At 50.3% G+C, this 20,342-nt stretch overlaps 1 protein-coding gene across 3 annotated transcripts in view; it reads left to right on the forward strand.

The window, feature by feature from the left end:
- Nucleotides 1-20,342, forward strand: part of LOC144153038 (cytochrome P450 302a1, mitochondrial-like) — a 99,189-nt gene that overhangs the window by 67,659 nt on the left and 11,188 nt on the right. For all 3 annotated transcript variants that reach the window (XM_077684672.1, XM_077684670.1, XM_077684671.1), the window contains 2 exons: nt 4,459-4,615; nt 6,157-6,326. In XM_077684672.1, coding sequence (XP_077540798.1) covers nt 4,459-4,615; nt 6,157-6,326 — 327 coding nt within the window. The remainder of the gene's footprint in view (nt 1-4,458; nt 4,616-6,156; nt 6,327-20,342) is intronic.

A 20,342-nucleotide genomic window follows, 5' to 3' on the forward strand; every position in this document is an offset into this window, starting at 1 on the left:
GACGCATTCTTTGGCTTCTCTGTCTGTCTGTCTGTCTGTCTGTCTGTCTCTGGCTGTGTCTGTGTCTGTGTCTCTGTCTTTCTCTAGCTGTGTCTGTGTCTCTGTCTTTCTCTGTCGCTGTCTGTCTGTGTATGTGTCTTTGTCTGTCTCTGTCTTTGTCTGTCGCTGTCTGTGTCTGTGTATGTGTCTTTGTCTGTCGCTGTCTGTGTCTGTGTATGTGTCTTTGTCTGTCGCTGTCTGTGTCTGTGTATGTGTCTTTGTCTGTCGCTGCCTGTGTCTGTGTATGTGTCTTTGTCTGTCTCTGTCTTTGTCTGTGTATGTGTCTTTGTCTGTTTCTGTCAGTCTCTGTCTATCTTTCGTAGTTGCGCTTCTTATTCCAACGACAGCTATTCAGACGCACCTGTGACAGGTCAGAAAGCCGAGAAGGCAGGCTTCTGAAATTGTCATATAGTAGCCACATAATGCTTGGCATTAGAATTAGGCCAGCTTGATCATGCTTACAAACTGACAACAATCTGGAAACATAGATTGTGTTGTCACTGTTAACTACTGCGCACAGTGTTAAGTCTTTGCGTTACGCCGTGTGGCGTAGCTAGTCACGGTAGTGCAGCGAGACACTTCAACGAGACGCCAGCTGCGTAGCTCTGCCGGCTTGATGGAGCTTTTGTTTTTTCTCCGTGAGTTGCGTTGGCCTCGTCACGGGCCTCCTTCCTACAGCGCCTCACAGCTCCATTTTACAGCGAAGCTGTGTATCGCTGGGGTCCCGTGGAATTTTTGTGTCCGTGGGCACAAATTTCTAGCGCTGTTCGTGTAAAAGCAGGCATCGTTCTCAAGTTGCGTATCATCCTTCAGCAGGTTTTGACAGCTACATGTCGGTGATCCGCGATGATGGATTCGCTTGCGTCGGAGAAAACAATCTCCTGTTCCAATTCAGTGCCGCAAGTACCATTGAACTTGATACTAATATACATTAGAGGGAAACCTGGCGCTAGTGTCCAGGTTAGCCGCGCTTCAGCGAGCGTGCCCTATTACCTGGGTAGGAACGTTGTACTTATTCTTGGCATGGCTCAAAAACAAGCTCAAAAGATTTCTGTGGCTGCAAAAGACAATAATAATATTGTAAAATATTTTCTAAATGTGTTTATCAGTGGAAAAGTGGTGCTACAAGAGGTGACAAAAGGAGCTTTATGAAAGGATAACAAGAACAAGTGTTGCTCTTTCTGTTGATTTTGTTTTCTGGAGCGCAAAGAAGCCATGTGGTTAGCCAAGCCAAGTACGAGGGGAACGTTGCTAGCTGCTATGGCGGCGCTCACGATGGCACGTGATTGCAGCGACAGATTTCCTTTTAGGATGTGTTACTATGAAACTCTATAGCAAAAACCTAATTCGGCAGGGGGTGGTATTCGTTGCTGTGCATTCTTAAACATCGCCGCAGGCGGGCTTCACCACAGCCCTCTAGAACAACTCATCATCGAGACCAAATGTGCATATTTGGCGAATGGCGAGCCCAGTATGCGATAAGGGCAAAATAGAGAAATGCTGTTGCCGCAGCGCAGATACTATATTTTGCTCTAATCGCATGCTGGGCTCGTCATTCGCCAAATTTGCCCATTTGGTCTCGATGAGTCGTTCTAGAGTGCTGTGGTGAAGCCCGCCTGCGGCGAGTGTGGGGAAGCCTTAGCACTCACGAAGCACAGTGTGTCAGCAACAATGGCGGAAACGGCGGCGAGAATGTGTGAAGCGACGGCATGCGGCAAGACATGACGCCGGAGATCGTGCTAGGTAGGCCGGCCGTAAGCGGCAAACTAGACAGGATGACGCGCGACGAGAAGCGGAAAACGCGGCGGGGAGATGCAAGAGAGGGAGAAATGTAGCCTCCCTAACGGCAGAGGTCTACTTAAGATGGTGGGTAATCAAGTGGGGTAAGAAATAATGCAAGAAATGACGACTTAAAAGCTAACAAATAAGATGGAGGATAAAAGGAAACAAAATTGAAGCGGAGTAAAAAAATGCAATAACAAGAAAAAAGATCTGAGGATCCGAGTTTTGGGGAACCTGGAACAAACCTGAATCGTTTAGGAAAGTCAACAGCGCCCATGTCCTCAACGCCGTGTCAGCGTGATTTCTCTACTGTCCAAGAAAGTGACCCAGTTCGAACGCGTTTCCTCGTAGCAGTCGCACAAGTGCTCTGTTCAGTTTCATATTGTGTGTACCTATACTGCGGGCAGTAGCACAAGAGATACCTAATGTCCTCCTTCAGGAGCACACCAAGCACAACGGCGAATCTGCCCTGCCTATCTTGAAAAAAGAAAAATAAAGACTGCTAGTGAATGCAACGTGTGTTCGAGATTTCGGCGCACGATAAAGATCCCCAGGTGGTCAAAATTAATCCAGAGACCTCCACTACGGCGCACCTCATCGCCTGCGTTGCGTCGGCGCGTTAAACCCCACAATCAATCGAATGCAACGTTTAAGGGCGAAACACACGCGCGGATAACGACGTGTTCCCGCAGGCGTTCTTTCCCTCTCCGCAACCGGTCTGCCAGCCTGGGTTCCTGACGACTGCCGGACAGGTTCCCGGAGAGAAAAAACGCGTGCGGAAACGCGTCGTTATCCGCGCGTGTGTTCAGCCGTTTAGGCGTAGTCGGTCGTACCCTTTGTTTGTTTTGGTAGGTTTCCCTGAAACTAGAAGCACCATGCTGCGAAAGTAGAAAACATTAAAGGAGCTTCAGCAAACTTCAAGAGAGTCTTTCTGGGTAGACAATTCTGATTCAGTCGTAGTAGGTGATCAGTTGTCTCGTTCGTATTGAGGACGCGGCTCTTCTCCTCCGGCAGACACGTCGGAATGTAGGCGACGTGGAGGCTTTTAACCGACAAGTCGTGGTTAAGACGAAACCGTGCTGCTTCTTGTGACGAAATTTCTATCGTCTTGAGCATGTTTTGCTCTAAATTAGTTCCGATTTCCGGCACTACCCCAATTTAAAGCTTTGCTGACCAACCACGATCACAATGTAGGAATGCCTTAAATTTTTTTGCTGCCATTACCTTGACTATTTCCTAATCTTGTTTGCTTTCGTAGCGTTTATCCAATGTCTATTTTTCAACTAATGTGACAGAGCTTGCGCTGGCTATGTTGTTACGATTTGCCTGAAATGTGCTCAAGGTTTTCTTCGCACTAATTAATGTTGACGTGCATGAACCATGTCATTGGTTCGAGAAGGTGGGAAACGTATGTCTTTTGCCTAATTGGCGCCTTAACAGGTTGCCTCCTCATGTGCTTTAACATGAGTGTTCAATAAAGTTTCACTCCCTCACTCACTCTTTTGCTTACGCATACATGTAATTTGTTACCTCGACAGTGATGAAGAGGCCAGACCTTCGCGATCTGAAAGTGCTGCCATGCTTGGGGGAAGAAATAACGCTTCGAATTTATAATTGCCCTCCAATCCTTTCCCAATAGCGATGCGTGAAAAAACCTTACCCTACCCAATAGTGCTAAATGCGCATATCTTGCCCAGAGGGCACTGGGCGTACCGTCTTTAAAAGGACAGCGCAAGGCAGAGCGCGCGTTCACGCTATTAGCTTGCGTACGGATAAAAAAATAAATGAAGAAACGCTTCCCTCTGAAATTGTTCCAAGTGGGCGAGTAAGCCTCGAGCTCGTTTCGGTATACCGTGCACTCATCGCTTTCCTTACTGTATGGCGTATGGCTGTATGGCTGTAATCCAATGCCTACGATCGTAAAGCATAAATCAGTGGTGGCATATTCTGAAAAGACCGTTTGCTCTCATTCATTTTTACAGCGTCTCAGTCTTTCCTTCCTTTCCTCCTCTTTCGTTTTCCCTCTTTCTACGCCCTTTTTTCCTGTCTTCCGCACCTTCTCTCTCTCTCTCTCTCTCTCTCTCTCTCTCTCTCTCTCTCTCTCTCTCTCTCTCTCTCTCTCTCTCTCTCTCTCTCTCTCTCTCTCCTTCTTCATTTCTTGATTGCTTTCTTTCGTTCTGCGCAGATTCACGACAATTATAATTGTGCTCAAGGGAGCTGTATATCTCCCGAAACGTCATTTTTATTTTCGACTTGGTCAGCGACGTGTATTTCACATTTTGTATTACATTTAACAGTATGCAGTAAGCTTTTTTTTTACTTTGCAAGCCTCGCCACGGAATGGTATTAGATGCTCACGTCTCCCTATTTAGAGATTAGGGCAGTATTCTGAGTCTCTCCTACACTCCATTTGCCCCCTCCACTCGGCTGAAGGGAATGATTCCCCAATGCGTATGCATGGGGAAGCCGATTTCAAGGATTTCCTCCCATGGAGGCTCGAGTGGAGTAGGGACTCAGAGTACCCGGGTTCGGTTTCCACCGTATGTAGCAGAGCAGAGGTGGAGTGCGTTCAGTGAGGCTCGTGTGTATACACGGCGCCTTCACTGTCCGCCCCGTCCCGGTTTTCTGTTAGCGCAGCATAGTGAACAAGTACCTGGAGAGGGCCATTGCTGCCATGCGACAAGGCACCGCCGGGGAGCGGACCGTGCTCGAGAAGTTCGTGACGACGCCAGGGATCGACATCAAGGACGTCTTCACCATGATCCTGGACATGTTCCTCGCCGGCATAGACACGGTGAGGCATCTCGCACCCATGCCTTCCCAGCTACGCTTTCTCCGTACATGTATGCAAGAAGTTGCAGAAAATGAATACAGAGGACTGGCAGGTGTGGGCTTCACGCGCCATGGAGAAACAGTTACACAGAAAGTGCCTCACTCGGAGAATAGGGAGTAAATGTTGATTTTCCTTGTATCATTTCCACTAGAAGCGGACATTAAGGGGGCCATAAAGACAAAATGCGACGTAGTTTATTTTTAAAGAACTAGGGATCAGTACCTCACTCAGCTCCATTCCAGCCACAAAAGACGTTTTTTAACCGAAGACAAGAAGTATTGAAAAACTTTCAAATTTCGCGCTACAGTGACGCGTTATGGGAAAGACTGACGTCATATGGGCCAGCACTAAAAATAGTTTTCAGTGCGTTCACTGCACGTTACTAGAGGCCCCATTACAGTCGTCCAGTCATGCGTCTTAGCGACCGGTTAGTTCGGCGGCCGCCAATCGCACAAACAAGGTTCTGTGACGTCATAGAAAAGTTTCGGGAAAGTGACGAGGGAGTCGCCACTGTCTCCCACGTTTTCTTTGATGTCTCCATTATTTGTTCGAAGTTTGCGATAATATTGGTATCATTGTTATTGGGACTAAACAATATTTTCTAACAAACCAAACCTGTGTTTTGTCTTCAAGGCCCCTTTATTTAAGGAGCCGTCAATACAGGCCGAAAAAAAATTTCCCCAAAAAACTAAGCTGCGTATAAACGCCGTTATAAAACCGTGAGAATCTTAGCGTTCGCTCGAAAAGCGTCTGTTTGAAGCTTTTCTGGAGTGCCGGTCAGCTGTTAGAAAATTGAACGTATAGCGCATGCTGAAAATTCCCCGGTTAATTATCGCGTGGCTGCGTACAGCTCCGGCACCGATCGTCTCTTCCACGGGCATGAAACTGTTTACGTTTCCGTACTGAAGCCGTATACGTTCAACGATCCTACGAGCCCTAACGAGCGGCTAGGAGCCTCGCTTTCGCCAAAAGAGGGAAGGGTTTAGTTTGAGGACAACCACCCACTTCTTAATAGACAGTCTATAATTGTCGGATTACATCATCACTGCATTCTGCCGGTCCGACTCCTTGCTGTAAGTGCGACTGGAGGCGCTTCTAGCCTAACCCTCTTATGAACCTTCGCATCACTGCGAGGCTCTCCATAGCGGCCACATATTAATTAACCTGTTTCACGTATTTACATTAAAACAAAAGGTACAATTTTTCGCAACCGCACGATAACAAATGAGACTTAGTAGGCTAATTCAGCGCTAGGAACTTTGCCTACCCTCCTCTCAACGAACATTCATGTTTTTAGCGTGGTGTCTCAATTTGCTTCCGCTATAATAGCTGAAATAAAACCGTGGCGTGGACGAGAAAGCACGCCAAAGCAAAGCACATCCTCAGTGTTTGTAGGTAGAAACCGAATTTATTATTATTTTTTTGGGGGGGGGTGATGCAATACATGTGCAATCTCGGTTGATGATGTTACGGTGTCCGCCTCCTTTCGTCTCCACCTGCAGACGGCGTACTCCACGACGTTCATCCTCTACTACCTGGCCACCAACCCACACTGCCAGGACAGGCTAGCGCGAGAACTGCGCACTCTGCTTCCCGCACAGGACTCCAAACTGAGCTTGGAACAGCTCCAGGGAGCAGCGTACCTGAGGGCCTGCATCCGAGAAAGCCTCAGGTATGCGTGAATTCGGGGACAGCTGCCCAAATGGGCTACGCCGGCTCTGCGAGTCGACGGATAATGCGGTGTTTATTCTCTGCGGTGTTTGTTGTCGTTATGAGCGAGCCGAAGGTGAAGTACACGTGATTACACAGGCGATCACGTTCAGAAAAAAAAAAAAAAAAAACGGCCGCGTATCTGCTCCTTTCGTTCCAAATGTTGACAAAAGACCATAGTCTTTGTCGACATTTGCCAAGTAAATGCCTCTTCTTGCTTTCCCGCTCACACGTCATGCTGTTCCTCTTCCGTCGCGCTCCTTCCAAGGTAAACACACTATAGGTTTGTTCAAGCCAATTTAAATTTACTGCGTTCCACTGCTCCATGGGCACTACTTTGCGAACTATTTCCGCCATAATGAAGACGTCGAGGTCCACGGTCTTTTATTTTCTGAGGCCGGGTGCAAGGATGATAAGTGGCCGCTCTCTTGGAAAGAAGAATGCTAATTAAAGCACTTTGTTTATGATTTAAGCGCAACATCGAGGATAAACAGGCTACATTTCACCGAGAAAAACATACAAATGAGTGCAGCAAGTGCATTGAAGATGAAGTAAAAGAACGGAACGAAGCCAGGAAGCGACATCCACCATCGTATACTGCTTGACAATAGATGCAGTTTAACTGATTGATTTGATTGATTGTGCGGTTTAACGCGCCGATGCAACGCAGGCGACGAGGCGCGCCGTAGTGGAGGGCTCGGGATTCATTTTCGCCACCTGGGGGGGATCTTCAACGTGCGCCGAAATCTCGTACACACGGGCGTTGTTGCTTTTCGCGCCCATCAGAAAAGCGGCCGCCGCGGCCGGGAATCGAACCCGCGTCCTCATGCTCAGCAGTACAAGTAGTTTAATTCCAAGCAACACAGTTCAGATTATTACTGTGTACCCCCAACAGGCTAACACAAGGCCCCCGAAAGTAACCCGCACCAATTCAATCACAAAACTCGAGAACACAGATATCGCAAAAGTCTGACTAGCACTCAGCGGCGTTAGATTGGACATTACTACTGCCATATTCACAACTCATAAAAATGCAGGTGTGTCTTTGAATTTTTTTAAAAATGCTAAAAAGCTCGCTCTTTGCTGGTTTTAGTGGGCTGTAGCAACAGCTATGGCTGCATCTTATCACCTCCCGCGCAGGCGATGGTAATAACCATATCTCAAACTGCATGCGGTTACAAACCTCCAGCGAGGGAGGGGTGATGCGCTCTTCATAGACGCCACAGAAAACGCGCTGCTTCAAGCTAGCTTAGCGTAATAACCCATAAAAGCGGGAGATACCCTTTGTCGGTAAAATTATCCCTAGCACACACTAAAGGAAAGTTAAGGCTGAGGAATAAAAACAGTCATAATGCGGGAATTTCCTTTTATCAGCCCCAGCTTATTTATAGCTAAGTACCGTAACACGAGGCAAATCGTCAGCAAGCCTTCGGTGTATTCCAAGAACAAAGGAAATTTTCCCCGGAAGACAGGCTTTGTCCGAGGCTTTCATGACGAGCTTCGCTAATCCGCTTTTACGCTTTGTGACGTCATAAATCACAACGCCGTGTCCGGTGTGAGGCCATGACACCAGTCTTGGGGCTTCTCTCACTATCTACTTTATCCGTGAGCTACGCTTGTGAGCCTGCGACTAAAATAACGTCACATTTCCGGCACTTGAAATAACTATAGAGACTTGTTTCGGGCATGCGTTTTTGATGACGGTAGTCCTTCCCTGGTTAGTAAACGCAAAAAAAAATAGTCTGTGTCTGTTACTCGATTCCGCCCACGAGCTAGAAGTTGGAAGGATGCGTGCACCAGAAGTATATACAGGCAAAATTAGCGTCTCTGGATAAGGTTACAGGGTATCGGCACTCTTTTCTCCTATTTTTGCGTGCCTCCGTCGTGGTGATTGGTCAGTTCGCATCACGTGGCATTTATTTACAATGAGACTGCTCATGGGCGGCACCATTTTGTTTATGCGTTTTAGTTTGCTCTGCGGCTGCGCGCGACTGGCGGCGTTCCGATCGCGAATAAAAGATAACGCGTGTAGCAGCATTTCAGCAGCAGAAGTGTGTCCGAAGATGCCGTTTTGCTGCGTCTTCGGCAGCGTTGTTTAGAAATGACGTCGTCAAAGTTAGCGGTAAGGCCGCCGAAGTGGCAATCTGGCAACACTGATATAAACACCAAAATGGTCGCCGTTGGTCACTTCCGTGCCTTAGAGACGGTACTCTGTATCTTATCTAGTGACACTAGGCAAATCATTCCAAACTACTACTTTTGGCGCGGATTATACATATCAATATTGTTCGGCAAAAACAAAGCACTGGGAATATTTGAAGACATAACGTACATAACGGACGGTAGCACCGTTCTTTTGATTAAAATAGGCGTGAGACTCATGGTAATACAAATGCATCAAAGACAAGCGAGATAAAATTAAATTAAAGTCCCCTAGAGCTGTTCCAAGAACAATGCACAGAAAAGGAACCAAGGCGCGCGAACAGAGCGAGCGCGGGGAAATTGAATTGGATTGGAGAAACTTCAATAGCATCCATTATGGGCGGAGAACGCCTGACGGTTTGAGCGCGGGCCGCCTCGTGTGCCTTTTCCGCGTCCCCAAAGCCCATGTGGCACAAGTTCATACCATTGGCTTTGGTGTGAAGAGGGCGGGGAAAGGCTCAGAGCAACTATATGGGTTAGCACGGAACTAGAACGGGAAGCAAACGCGCACCTTTGGTCGCCAACCATATAATTGGAGTTCGCTCTTCAGCCGTCGAAACACCACTAATGCTTCTTTTTGTATTGTGTTTTCAACGGCGCAAACGTCTCGACAGGTGGAAGCCAAAGAAAACATGTTTAGCAAATCTTTGGAAACCCGAGAGTACGCCTAACATTAAAATCATTCTAGAGGCTGCGCTGTAATGGAGATTTGACATCTTTGTGTGTGTGTGTGCGTACTTGGTGCGGTGAACATACATGATCATATGTATGTATACAGAACTGTGCCATTACGCTGTAGCGGTTTATTCAGGGGGAGTACGTGAGGCTCACGAGGTCGTGCGCAACAGTAAATTACGCTTCAAATATTTGTCTCGAAACATTGAAACCGGGAGGGCGGAAAACCCGGGTTGGAGCCACAGCATTGAAAAATAAAAACGGTTAAAGTAGCTGGTCGCTGTCAAATATAATGCCCCAAATGAAGCAGCCTGGCGGGCACGAATGCAATCCGGATTGATTACGTTGGTAACTCCTTCTAACAGTGCTCCGTAAGCGAACGTCGGGCGTTTGGTATTGCTTGCTAATGTACCACGAAAGATACGACGTGGGGAACTTCTATTGCTCCGAAACGTTGTTTCTATTCCGGAACTGATGGGTCCAGTAGCAACACCAGAGAAATTTTAATTCAGGTGATATAGGAAGGGGGGAACGACGCTCTTAAATGAAGGCTTTGTGGAGGGCGTGCCAAATTTCCACTTTGCATTTCAATAGAGTAAGATCGTATGGACCGATGCCTGCTTAAATATTTGCTCACTCGGGGCTTATCTGCACAGCACTCCTTGTTCAATTGTCAATGCATATTTTGTATGGAATGCATGATTCAGTGGGCTGTAAATGTCTACATCGGGATACCTCTACGTGCTGTTATGGCACCCATATTTTCAGAAATTTCACATACCTGTTTTACACATATTTTTTTTTTAAATTCCTTACATCTTACCATTAACGACACGTGTACACGTCCTCGGCACAAGAAGTTTATTCTTCCTTTTGGTTTTTGTTGATGGGAGCGGAGCGGTGACTTGGGTGTGCCTACTTTCCTCGCTATTACCGCGAAAAACACGTACGTGTCTGAAGCCTCATGAATATTAATTTGGGGTCCAATAAACAATGCAAACGCACGCGCACATACGTGCATACACGCGCAAACACACGCACACGTGTCTCACACGAAGTCGCGTCTCACACGCACACGCGCTCGTAGTCAGATTGCCTGCAACCCACACAAAATACGGAAAAGAAAATACCATAGCAATTAATCCTAGGCGCTTAATTGGGCAATATTAGACTCCAAAATTTTTAGATGACTCATTACAGTTTCGACTAACGTTTTCTTATCTCTAAAAAAAGGTTTCAACACCACCAAGCACGACTCTGCACATGCGATTCTTTGGAGGTGTAAGTGCCGTTGCATGTGCAGTTCAAATTTCTAAATACGCCTACTACGGGCATTTAGCAATATCTCCCGCAGAACCTAATTTACCTACACAATCAAAAGCTAGACGCGAAGGAAAGAGATAAAGCGCTTACCGAAAGTATTGCAGGGTCCCTTTAATCGTCGAACCAAATAGTTCTTGAATGGCCCCGGTCAAACAATTTACACTCCCTGTAAAATATGAGCACCAGGCCTTCGACTGATTGCAATATTTTTTTCTCAAGGCCGTAATTAAGCTCCGTCTTCGATCTTTACAACCCCCCCCCCCCCCACCCCAATCAGAGATATGCCCCACTCCCCCTCCCCCCCCACACACACACAAAGAAAAAAGAAACGCTTAAGGATGTGCGCCCAGAATGCTCTAGAATAGAACGAAAAACGACTATGCAAAAGGCAAAAGGAATGTTAAACAGCCACGCCCAAAACCTGACCTTTAGAGAGAGGGAGAGAGGGAGAGAAGGGTTTGTTGAAAAACGCAGTTTCGCCGGCGTTTGCAATCGCCTACATGCTTTTCTGCTAAGGGTCGGGGATGTAGGGAAAACAGGCCCTAGAAAGCGGGACTGAAATACTTGAAGAGGAGAGTGAATACAGTCATCTCGGACACGTTATCGGCGCTGCTCCCAACTACGAAAAATAAACCCGGTTCAGTGTTAATATGGACTTAGGGCATTCGGTAAGCACGCTCAAATAATGAACAGTACGCTACATCTACTCCCGAAAAGGAAGGTGTACAACTATAGTGCACGCAACAACTTACGCAGACAAAAACATGGCACCCTTGCTAAGGACTTGGAAGAGAAACTCAGGTCAGTCCAACGAGCAATCGGAAGAAGGACGGTTGGAGTAACTCTTGGGGAGAGGAAACCAGCATGTCATACAAAAAAACTAACTCGCGTGGAAGGCATCACCGCTCAATTTAGGAGGAAGAAGCGGAACTGGGCTAACAACCGGTGATCCATTAGGGCAACAGATTGCTGCCGGTCTATAGATGGAACTAGACGAGGGGGAAGACCATTAACTCGACCGACGGAGCTTATTAAAGCAGTGCGGAAAGACAGGACTGCAGGAAAAAAACACACGGGTCAAGTTTCTTCCCTTTTTTATCTGCTTTTTTGCCTTCTTTATCCCGCTGTTTTAATGGTTTACCACCAGCAACAAATTGGCCCACATTAATGAATTAACCACTAACTTCATGAAGGGATGAAAATCTCAACGCAAAGACTGGACTGGACATTCGCGAGACCGAAACGGTAGAAGAACACCTTCGCCCTGCAGTGGACACAATGGGCTGATAGTGGTGATAACGATGATGATGATGATAACTTCATGCCACCTTTTGTTTTTTCGCTGCAACAGTGCGAAAATATTCTGAGTTCCGTATGAAGACTTTAAATATAATTACGTGGCGGAACAAAAAGCGAGAGGAACCATGGTGGCGGGCCTGTATTTGCGGCAAGAAGCTCATTACTATCGGTGGCTCCTGCCTACGGTGCCTTGCTATCTCGACCTCGCTTCTTCTGCAATAAGCCTCGGGGCTGTGAAATACGCTCAAATACAACAATTCGCAAAGCGGCCATGACAGACCGATCAACGCTACGTGCCACCCACTGCTTCGTCTTCGTCCGCGAAGGGGCAGCAGCGCCTTGCACCATTGTCACCTTCCTCGTTTACTCTTGACGCCAAGCATTGCGCAGCGCACCATTGTCCATTTCTTGTAAAAATTCCACTGAGTCGAGGTTCGGGTCGGGCCCGTGATACACAAGCGCGGTGACTAATAGTGCCGCGAACCATACATTGGGTTTGTTTATTTGTGTTTTGCTTTTACCGCCCGGCTGCGCCGGTCTGTGTTATCTCTGCGCCAAGGGAAGCGCGTGTTCCATTCTTTCTTTCTGTGCCGCATGTGTTATCTGTTGTGATAGGGAGAGCATTCCGATCTAACGTGAACAGCCCAGAATAATCTTCTTGGATCTACTATGTTCTCGATGCGAATCGACGTTTCGAGAACCACGCGCGCCAAAAGATAAAAAGCTTGCAGTGCGGACGCCGGGGCATTCGATTCGACGACACTCGCCTGTGCAAGTCACTTTGTTGACCGCTGCTTCGCCGCCTCTGTATTCTTTTGAGTTGTTAGGGGAGCACAAGTTCGCTCCAATAAACGTGTTTCTCATTCAACACCACTGCATCGTCCTTGTCTTCGTGACATCTGGTGGAGGTGCTGGGTACGCACCCTTCATGCCCACTACAACCTCGAAAAGCCGCCAAGCCAGTCCAACAAGAGCCAGCCCCCGCCTGCAAGATTTACCGCCCGAGTTCGGTCTTCTGCCAGAAGGGCCCAAGAGAAGGAACGCTGCAACCAACACCATGGTGCAAGAAACAACGTCGCCAATCATCCTGCAGCAGCCCCGAGAACCGCCATCGTTCCGGGGAGCCCCCGCTGAAGACCCCGAAGAATGGTTGGAGAAGTTGGAGCGCGTCCGCATCTTCAACAGGTGGGACGATGAAGAAACGTTCCGGCATGTCTTCTTTTACTTAGAAGATGCTGCTCGAACTTGGTTCGAGAACCATGAGAGCTCTTTGACCGACTGGACTCAATTCAAGAGGGAGTTCCTTAAGACCTTCACTACCGTGGTGAGAAAAGAGCGAGCTGCGCTTTTGCTTGAAACTCGAACGCAGCACCCCAACGAAGGAGTCGTGATTTTCGTTGAGGAGATGAAGCGACTTTTTCGTCGTGCGGACCCTGAAATGACCGAGGAGAAGAAGCTCAGGTTTCTAATGCGAGGAGTGAAGCAAGAGCTTTTTGCTTGTCTAGTCCGTAACCCTCCGAAGACAGTGGCCGAATTCGCGTCTGAGGCGGCCGCGATGGAGAAGACGCTAGAAATTCGAACCAGGCAGTACGACCGCCCTGTCAACGCGCTGTTCTCGGAGACCATCGGTGCTGCAAATGGAAGCTCCGATACATTGCGAGAGACCATCCGAGCAGTGGTCAGGGAGGAGCTTCGGAAGCTTTTTCCAACGACGCCGCAACCTCAAGTGGCTTCCCTGACCGACGTAATCCGAGAAGAAGTCCAAAACGCACTGGGAACTTCTACGCCGTCGGAAGCACCCCGCGAACCACAAGCCATGACCTACTCCTCGGCTGTTCGTCAACCCCGCCCTGCTCCAACCCGTCGTCAAGAGGCTGAGCCATACCGCCGTCCAACGCCGCCCGCCCGACGCCCTGTAGACCAATACCAGACGCCAAGGAAGACCGACGTGTGGCGAACGCCCGATAATCGCCCGCTGTGCTACCACTGCGGAGAGGCCGACCACATCTACCGTCGCTGTCCCTACAAGAGGCTCGGTTTGCGAGGGTTCTCCGTCGACGCCCCACGCCCCCGATACGGCCAGCGCCCTGCTGAGATCGAAGAATACCTCTCCAACACCAACCGAGGACCAGCCCGCTTCAACCGTTCACCGTCGCCCTACCCGTCTCAGTCACCAAACCGCCGCAGCACTGCTGACTTCTCACGTGGAAGGTCCCCCAGCCCACGCGGGGGAAACTAAAAGCAGCAACTTCGGGAGGTAAAGTTGCACAACGGCGGAAAAATGAAAACCCTCCAACGACGCAGCGACTCGCTGAAGACCATCATTCACGACATGCCCTCATCCCGACGACCCGACCTAGCCCTAACGAGACTCCTGAACACGACGACAGCTACACGGCGCGACGCGTACCCGACCTGACCAAGACGTCCGTTGAGAAGACGACGACAACGACGATGCACAGTGCCCGACCATCAACACGTACAAGCAGAGATACGACGCCCCGACGAACCCGCAACTCGAGGACGACTGCATCTGACGTCAAGGTGTCCATCGACGGCTTTGACGTAGTCGCCCTCGTAGACACGGGAGCTGACTATTCGGTAATGAGCGGACCATTTGCGTCTAAACTGAAGAAAGTTATGACCAGATGGGACGGTCCGCACATACGCACAGCAGGAGGCCACCTCGTGACGCCAAGTGGAACGTGCACATCGCGCGTCACCATAGACGGCACAACGTACCCTGCGGCGTTCGTCGTTCTGCCTAACTGCTCCCGCGACGTGATTCTCGGAATGGACTTTTTGACGGACAACGGCGCAATAATTGATCTGCAGACCAAGTCGATAACATTTTCCTCCAATCACTCCACGACGCCGCAGCCGAACCCCGATCACCGTGCTGCTGTCAGGATCGCCGACGATCACATCACCCTGCCACCCCGCGCAAGCTTGATGATCGCCGTCTACTGTGAGGATGCTGCTTCTGACATCGACGCTATCGTAGAGAGTGATCGAAGGTTGCTTCTCGACCGCGGTGTCTCCGTCGCAAGAGGCATTGCGCACTTTAAGCAACGCCAATCTCACGTTTTGGTCACTAATTTCACCGAAGAGTACCAGCATTTAAACAAGGGAGCTGCAATTGCGTTCCTCGAAGAAACGCAAGAAGCAAGTGATGTGATCGCAGTCGCCGACTTTGAACGCACACCCGTAGAAACATTCAAGCTCCCGCAGCCATTCGACGTGAATCCGGCGCTACCGCAAGAACAACGGAAAAAATTATTGGCTTTGCTGCGTCGCTATAGCGAATGTTTTTCGTCGAGCGCAAAACTACGTCAGACCCCTCTAGCGAAGCACCGAATAATAACCGAAGATGGAGCCCGACCTACCCGACAGTCACCGTACCGCGTCTCTTCACACGAACGGGAAGCCATCCGGACTCAAGTCGACGACATGCTGAGCGATGACATTATACAGCCATCGAAAAGCCCCTGGGCTGCGCCCGTCGTACTCGTAAAGAAAAAAGACGGCACATTAAGGTTTTGCGTTGACTACCGGCGACTGAACAAAATCACGAAAAAGGACGTGTACCCCCTCCCCCGAATCGACGACGCCCTCGACCACCTCTGCCACGCGAAGTACTTCTCATCGATGGACCTGAAGACCGGCTACTGGCAAATTGAAGTGGACGAGAGAGACCGAGAGAAGACTGCATTTATAACCCCAGACGGCCTATACGAGTTCAAGGTGATGCCGTTTGGGCTGTGCACAGCACCAGCGACGTTTCAAAGAGTCATGGACACTGTGCTAGCTGGCCTTAAGTGGCACACCTGCCTCGTATACCTCGACGACGTAGTGGTATTCGCCCGGACTTTCGACGAACACCTTGCAAGGTTGGAGTCTGTACTCGAGGCCATTCGTACGTCGGGGTTGACGCTGAAGCCTGAAAAGTGCCGTTTCGCATACGGGGAACTCAAGTTCTTGGGCCACGTCGTCAACGCCGCGGGAGTCCTACCTGACCCGGCAAAAACTTCAGCCATTGCGAACTTCCCAAGGCCAAAAGACAGAAAGGGCGTGCGGAGATTTCTCGGGCTGTGCGCATACTACCGGCGCTTCGTCGCAAACTTCGCACGCATTGCAGAGCCACTGACCCGCTTGACGAAAGATAGCACCCCTTTCAGCTGGGAAAACGACCAAGAAAAAGCATTCGGCGAGCTGCAAAAACGCCTGCAAAGCCCGCCCGTGCTCGCTCATTTCGACGGAAATGCCGAAACGGAAATGCATACGGACGCCAGTGATATAGGCTTGGGTGCCGTCCTTGTCCAAAAGCAAAGCGGCTGCGAAAGGGTAATCGCCTATGCTAGCCGTGGTCTGTCGAAGGAGGAGAAAAACTATTCTGCCTCTGAGAAAGAGTGCCTGGCTATTATATGGGCGATTTCAAAATTTCGCCCATACGTGTATGGAAGGCCATTCAAGGTTGTAACAGACCACCATGCGCTGTGTTGGCTCGCCAATTTGAAGGACCCCTCTGGCCGTCTTGGGCGGTGGAGCTTGCGCCTGCAGGAGTTCGACGTTACAGTCGTTTATAAATCCGGCAGGAAACACTCCGACGCCGACTGCCTGTCCCGCGCCCCCGTCGACCCACCACCACAAGACTCTGATGAAGACAGCGCGTTCTTCGGGATCGTGACGGAGAGCGACCTAGCCGCCCAGCAGCGTGCCGACCCCGACTTACGCGTCATAATCGAGTACCTCGAGGGATGCAACGTTGCCGTTCCTAGGACCTTCAAACGCAGTTTACCAGCATTCAGCCTGAGAAACTCCGTCCTTGTGAAGAAGAATTTCAGCCCCGGAACAAGAGCGAATTACCTTCTCGTCATCCCCGCGGACCTTCGTGACGAAATTTTGGAAGCGTGCCACGACGACCCGTCTTCCGGACATCTGGGCACAGCCCGCACTATCGGAAAAATCAAGGCGAGGTACTACTGGCCCGGCCTTACCTCTGACGTCACCCACTACGTCCGGAGCTGCCGTGACTGCCAGCGACGAAAAACGCCGCCGACAAGACCCGCCGGACTTCTGCAACCGATCGCCGTCCCATCGAGACCATTTCAACAGATTGGAATGGACCTTTTAGGCCCGTTCCCTACGTCACGATCACAGAACAAGTGGATTGTCGTAGCGACAGACTACATGACGCGCTACGCAGAGACCGCCGCTCTTCCGAGGGGGACTGCACAAGAAGTGGCGAAGTTCTTTATAAGCCAGGTTGTGCTGCGACATAGAGCCCCGGAAGTCCTAATCACAGACCGCGGAACGGCATTTACTGCGGAGCTGATGCAAGGAGTATTACGCTACAGCAACACGGATCACCGAAGAACGACGGCGTACCACCCCCAAACGAACGGACTAACAGAACGTCTGAACAAGACAATCGCAGATATGCTGTCAATGTACGTTGACGTTGAACATAAGACTTGGGACGAAGTGCTCCCGTATGTCACGTTTGCGTACAACACGGCTATCCAGGAGACGACACAGCTGACGCCGTTCGAGCTTGTCTACGGTAGAAGGCCGACTACGATGCTCGACGCCATGCTTCCGCACGTAGAAGACGACGACCTCAACGCCGACGTCCACGGATATCTTCAACGTGCGGAGGAGGCCCGCCAGCTCGCTCGAGTTCGTATAACGGACCAGCAGCTGGTGGATGCGGGCCGCTACAACCTCCGACGCCGAGACGCCGAGTACCAACCAGGGGATCGTGTGTGGGTTTGGACTCCCATCCGACGACGCGGACTCAGTGAGAAGCTCCTGCGAAGGTATTTCGGACCCTACCAGATTCTACGACGTGTTGGCCAACTTACCTACGAAGTGATCCCCGATGGTGACTCCGGCACATCACGACGACGCACGCGGCCTGAAGTCGTCCACGTGGTTCGCTTAAAACCTTTCTACGGACGATGACGAACTTTTATTTTCATTTGTTCGGACTGTCGCTTATGTTAGCATCGGGTCGATGCACTCTTAGAGGGGGGGGGGGGGGGGTAATGCCGCGAACCATACATTGGGTTTGTTTATTTGTGTTTTGCTTTTACCTCCCGGCTGCGCCGGTCTGTGTTATCTCTGCGCCAAGGGAAGCGCGTGTTCCATTCTTTCTTTCTGTGCCGCATGTGTTATCTGTTGTGATAGGGAGAGCATTCCGATCTAACGTGAACAGCCCAGAATAATCTTCTTGGATCTACTATGTTCTCGATGCGAATCGACGTTTCGAGAACCACGCGCGCCAAAAGATAAAAAGCCTGCAGTGCGGACGCCGGGGCATTCGATTCGACGACACTCGCCTGTGCAAGTCACTTTGTTGACCGCTGCTTCGCCGCCTCTGTATTCTTTTGAGTTGTTAGGGGAGCACAAGTTCGCTCCAATAAACGTGTTTCTCATTCAACACCACTGCATCGTCCTTGTCTTCGTGACAATAGTGATGGGCGACGATGAAGAGGAAGACCGTCCATGCGCCACGGACGACGATGTTGAGCTGGCGGGGGAAGAAGAACACAGGCCCCGAAACAGCGATGCCTGCCTAAGCAAGGAGGAGACGTCAAGGGCCCCCGGAGAACTTGGTAGGGGAAGCGGCGTCATCGTATTGTCATGCCTCGGCAGGTCTGGGATGGTCTCAGCAGGTCATAAGCTACGGAGTGGGCGTTTCCATGGCTCACCGTGCCTGGACCAGCCCAACGCGATCCAAGTGCCTTCAAGCGATCGCTTCAGGAGCGGAGACACCCGAAGCTGGAGGGACATAATGGGGACGACGTCGCAACCAGACTCGGACCGGCGGAGACACGGCGCCACCCGCCGTTCAGACTAGCGCCCCACCGGCAGTCCAGCGAGACAGCTCAGCCCTTCGGAACCTGAAGACGTCGACTGAGGAACTGGTATCCACGGTCTTGCGCTGCTATCCCGCCAATTATCGGGCTTCCCAGGGACGTAGGCCTTTATCGCGAGGAATGCGTCCCTTCGGGCAACATCAGCGCGCGGGAGAAGCGAACCGAGCTACATGGACGGCGCAGCGACTAAACGCAGCACAGAGTCCGGTACGCCCCTTTTCAACCTCCGTCGGACTCGTTTTCGCCGTGCGCGGGGCAGTGCTGTTGTCCAGCGGGCTCCCTCATCGACGGCTCCAGCTTCCCGCCATCTCAGCCTGCATGGTGACGTGCGCGGTCGCGCTCATGCTGATGCGTGGTCGCCAACCGACCACCGTGGGACGACGCCGGCGTCACTCAGCAGCGCTCGTCATCCGCGTACCCACCGCGAGCGCGTACATGTACGCCTCTGACACTGTACTGCCGGGAAGCGTGGCGGCCACAGTCTCACCGGCCTCATCGCTACCACCCACCGACGGCGTACGACGACGTGGTGCACCCACCGCCATCCTACTACGCAAGCGTCATGGCGCTCAAGGAGCTGGAGAAGGTCGCCCAGGCACGACGCCAGGCGACCAAAGCTCGACGCGTTGCTTCATTGTACAATTCGTCGTTTACTTTTTAGGGCCAAGCGCGGCGCATCGCGGCATTATTTATTCCTGCGTTTCACGTTGTAGAAAATTCGCGCATTTAGTAACTTTTTATTCTGAGACGTTCAATCAACCCACAAGTTTGAAACTTTAACTGCATAGTCTCCCTGCCATGTCCACTACTCCTTCCAGATTTAAACGCGAGCCTCATGCGTATAGCGCTTCCTCGCGCTTTTATTCGTGCTGCCAGCTTGGCTGACACAGGGGAAAGCAAGATGTCCCAGTTCCCCCTCCCTCCAATTTATCTCGCTCCCGTATCGTTTTACGGCACTTTTATCTACTTTTGCTGAACCACTTTGTGCCCTCTGCACGTGTCAAACGTATCGTTGGAGCTGACGTCTGCACATTGACACTGCTGGCGAGCGCTTAACTTCTGTCACTTCGTCTCGACGTAACGCAGATGGAGAATTTGATATTACGGCTTTCTTCTTTTAGCGTGGACTGCGGCGAACAGTGTAAACGTTATCGGCCACGAAGACGGTGATATGCGACCGGTTTTCGACATGAACCGCTTTAACTGACTTGATGCTGTCAACTGTGCAGCGCACCCGCCAAACTCCTGTGCTTCCTACTTTTTTATTTAGTTCATGAACATCTATTGCTCGATGTGAATGCTTTTATATTTGGTGCCTTTGATGTTTTGATGATACCTTTGATTGCCCCTGACAAGACGGCAGTTTAGTCTCAGCAGAGGTTTACTTTTTTTCGCATGTCCGTTTGCTAACGCCAAGCAATTTCTCTTCGGGCAAACGCGATCCAATCCAATATTCCTGTCAAAGGTGGTACTATTAGTTACGGCGTATAGACTGGAAAAATCATTCCGCGCACAATATACCTAAGCGACAGACCGGCTCGATGAAGCTGCTTTTTTTTTTTTCTTTGTCGAAAGTACTTTGGTCGTTCAGTTTCAAG

Source organism: Haemaphysalis longicornis, unplaced genomic scaffold, assembly GCF_048455015.1.
Source record: "Haemaphysalis longicornis isolate Haplotype H1 unplaced genomic scaffold, Haemaphysalis longicornis Haplotype H1 scaffold_9, whole genome shotgun sequence".
Taxonomy (NCBI): domain Eukaryota; kingdom Metazoa; phylum Arthropoda; class Arachnida; order Ixodida; family Ixodidae; genus Haemaphysalis; species Haemaphysalis longicornis.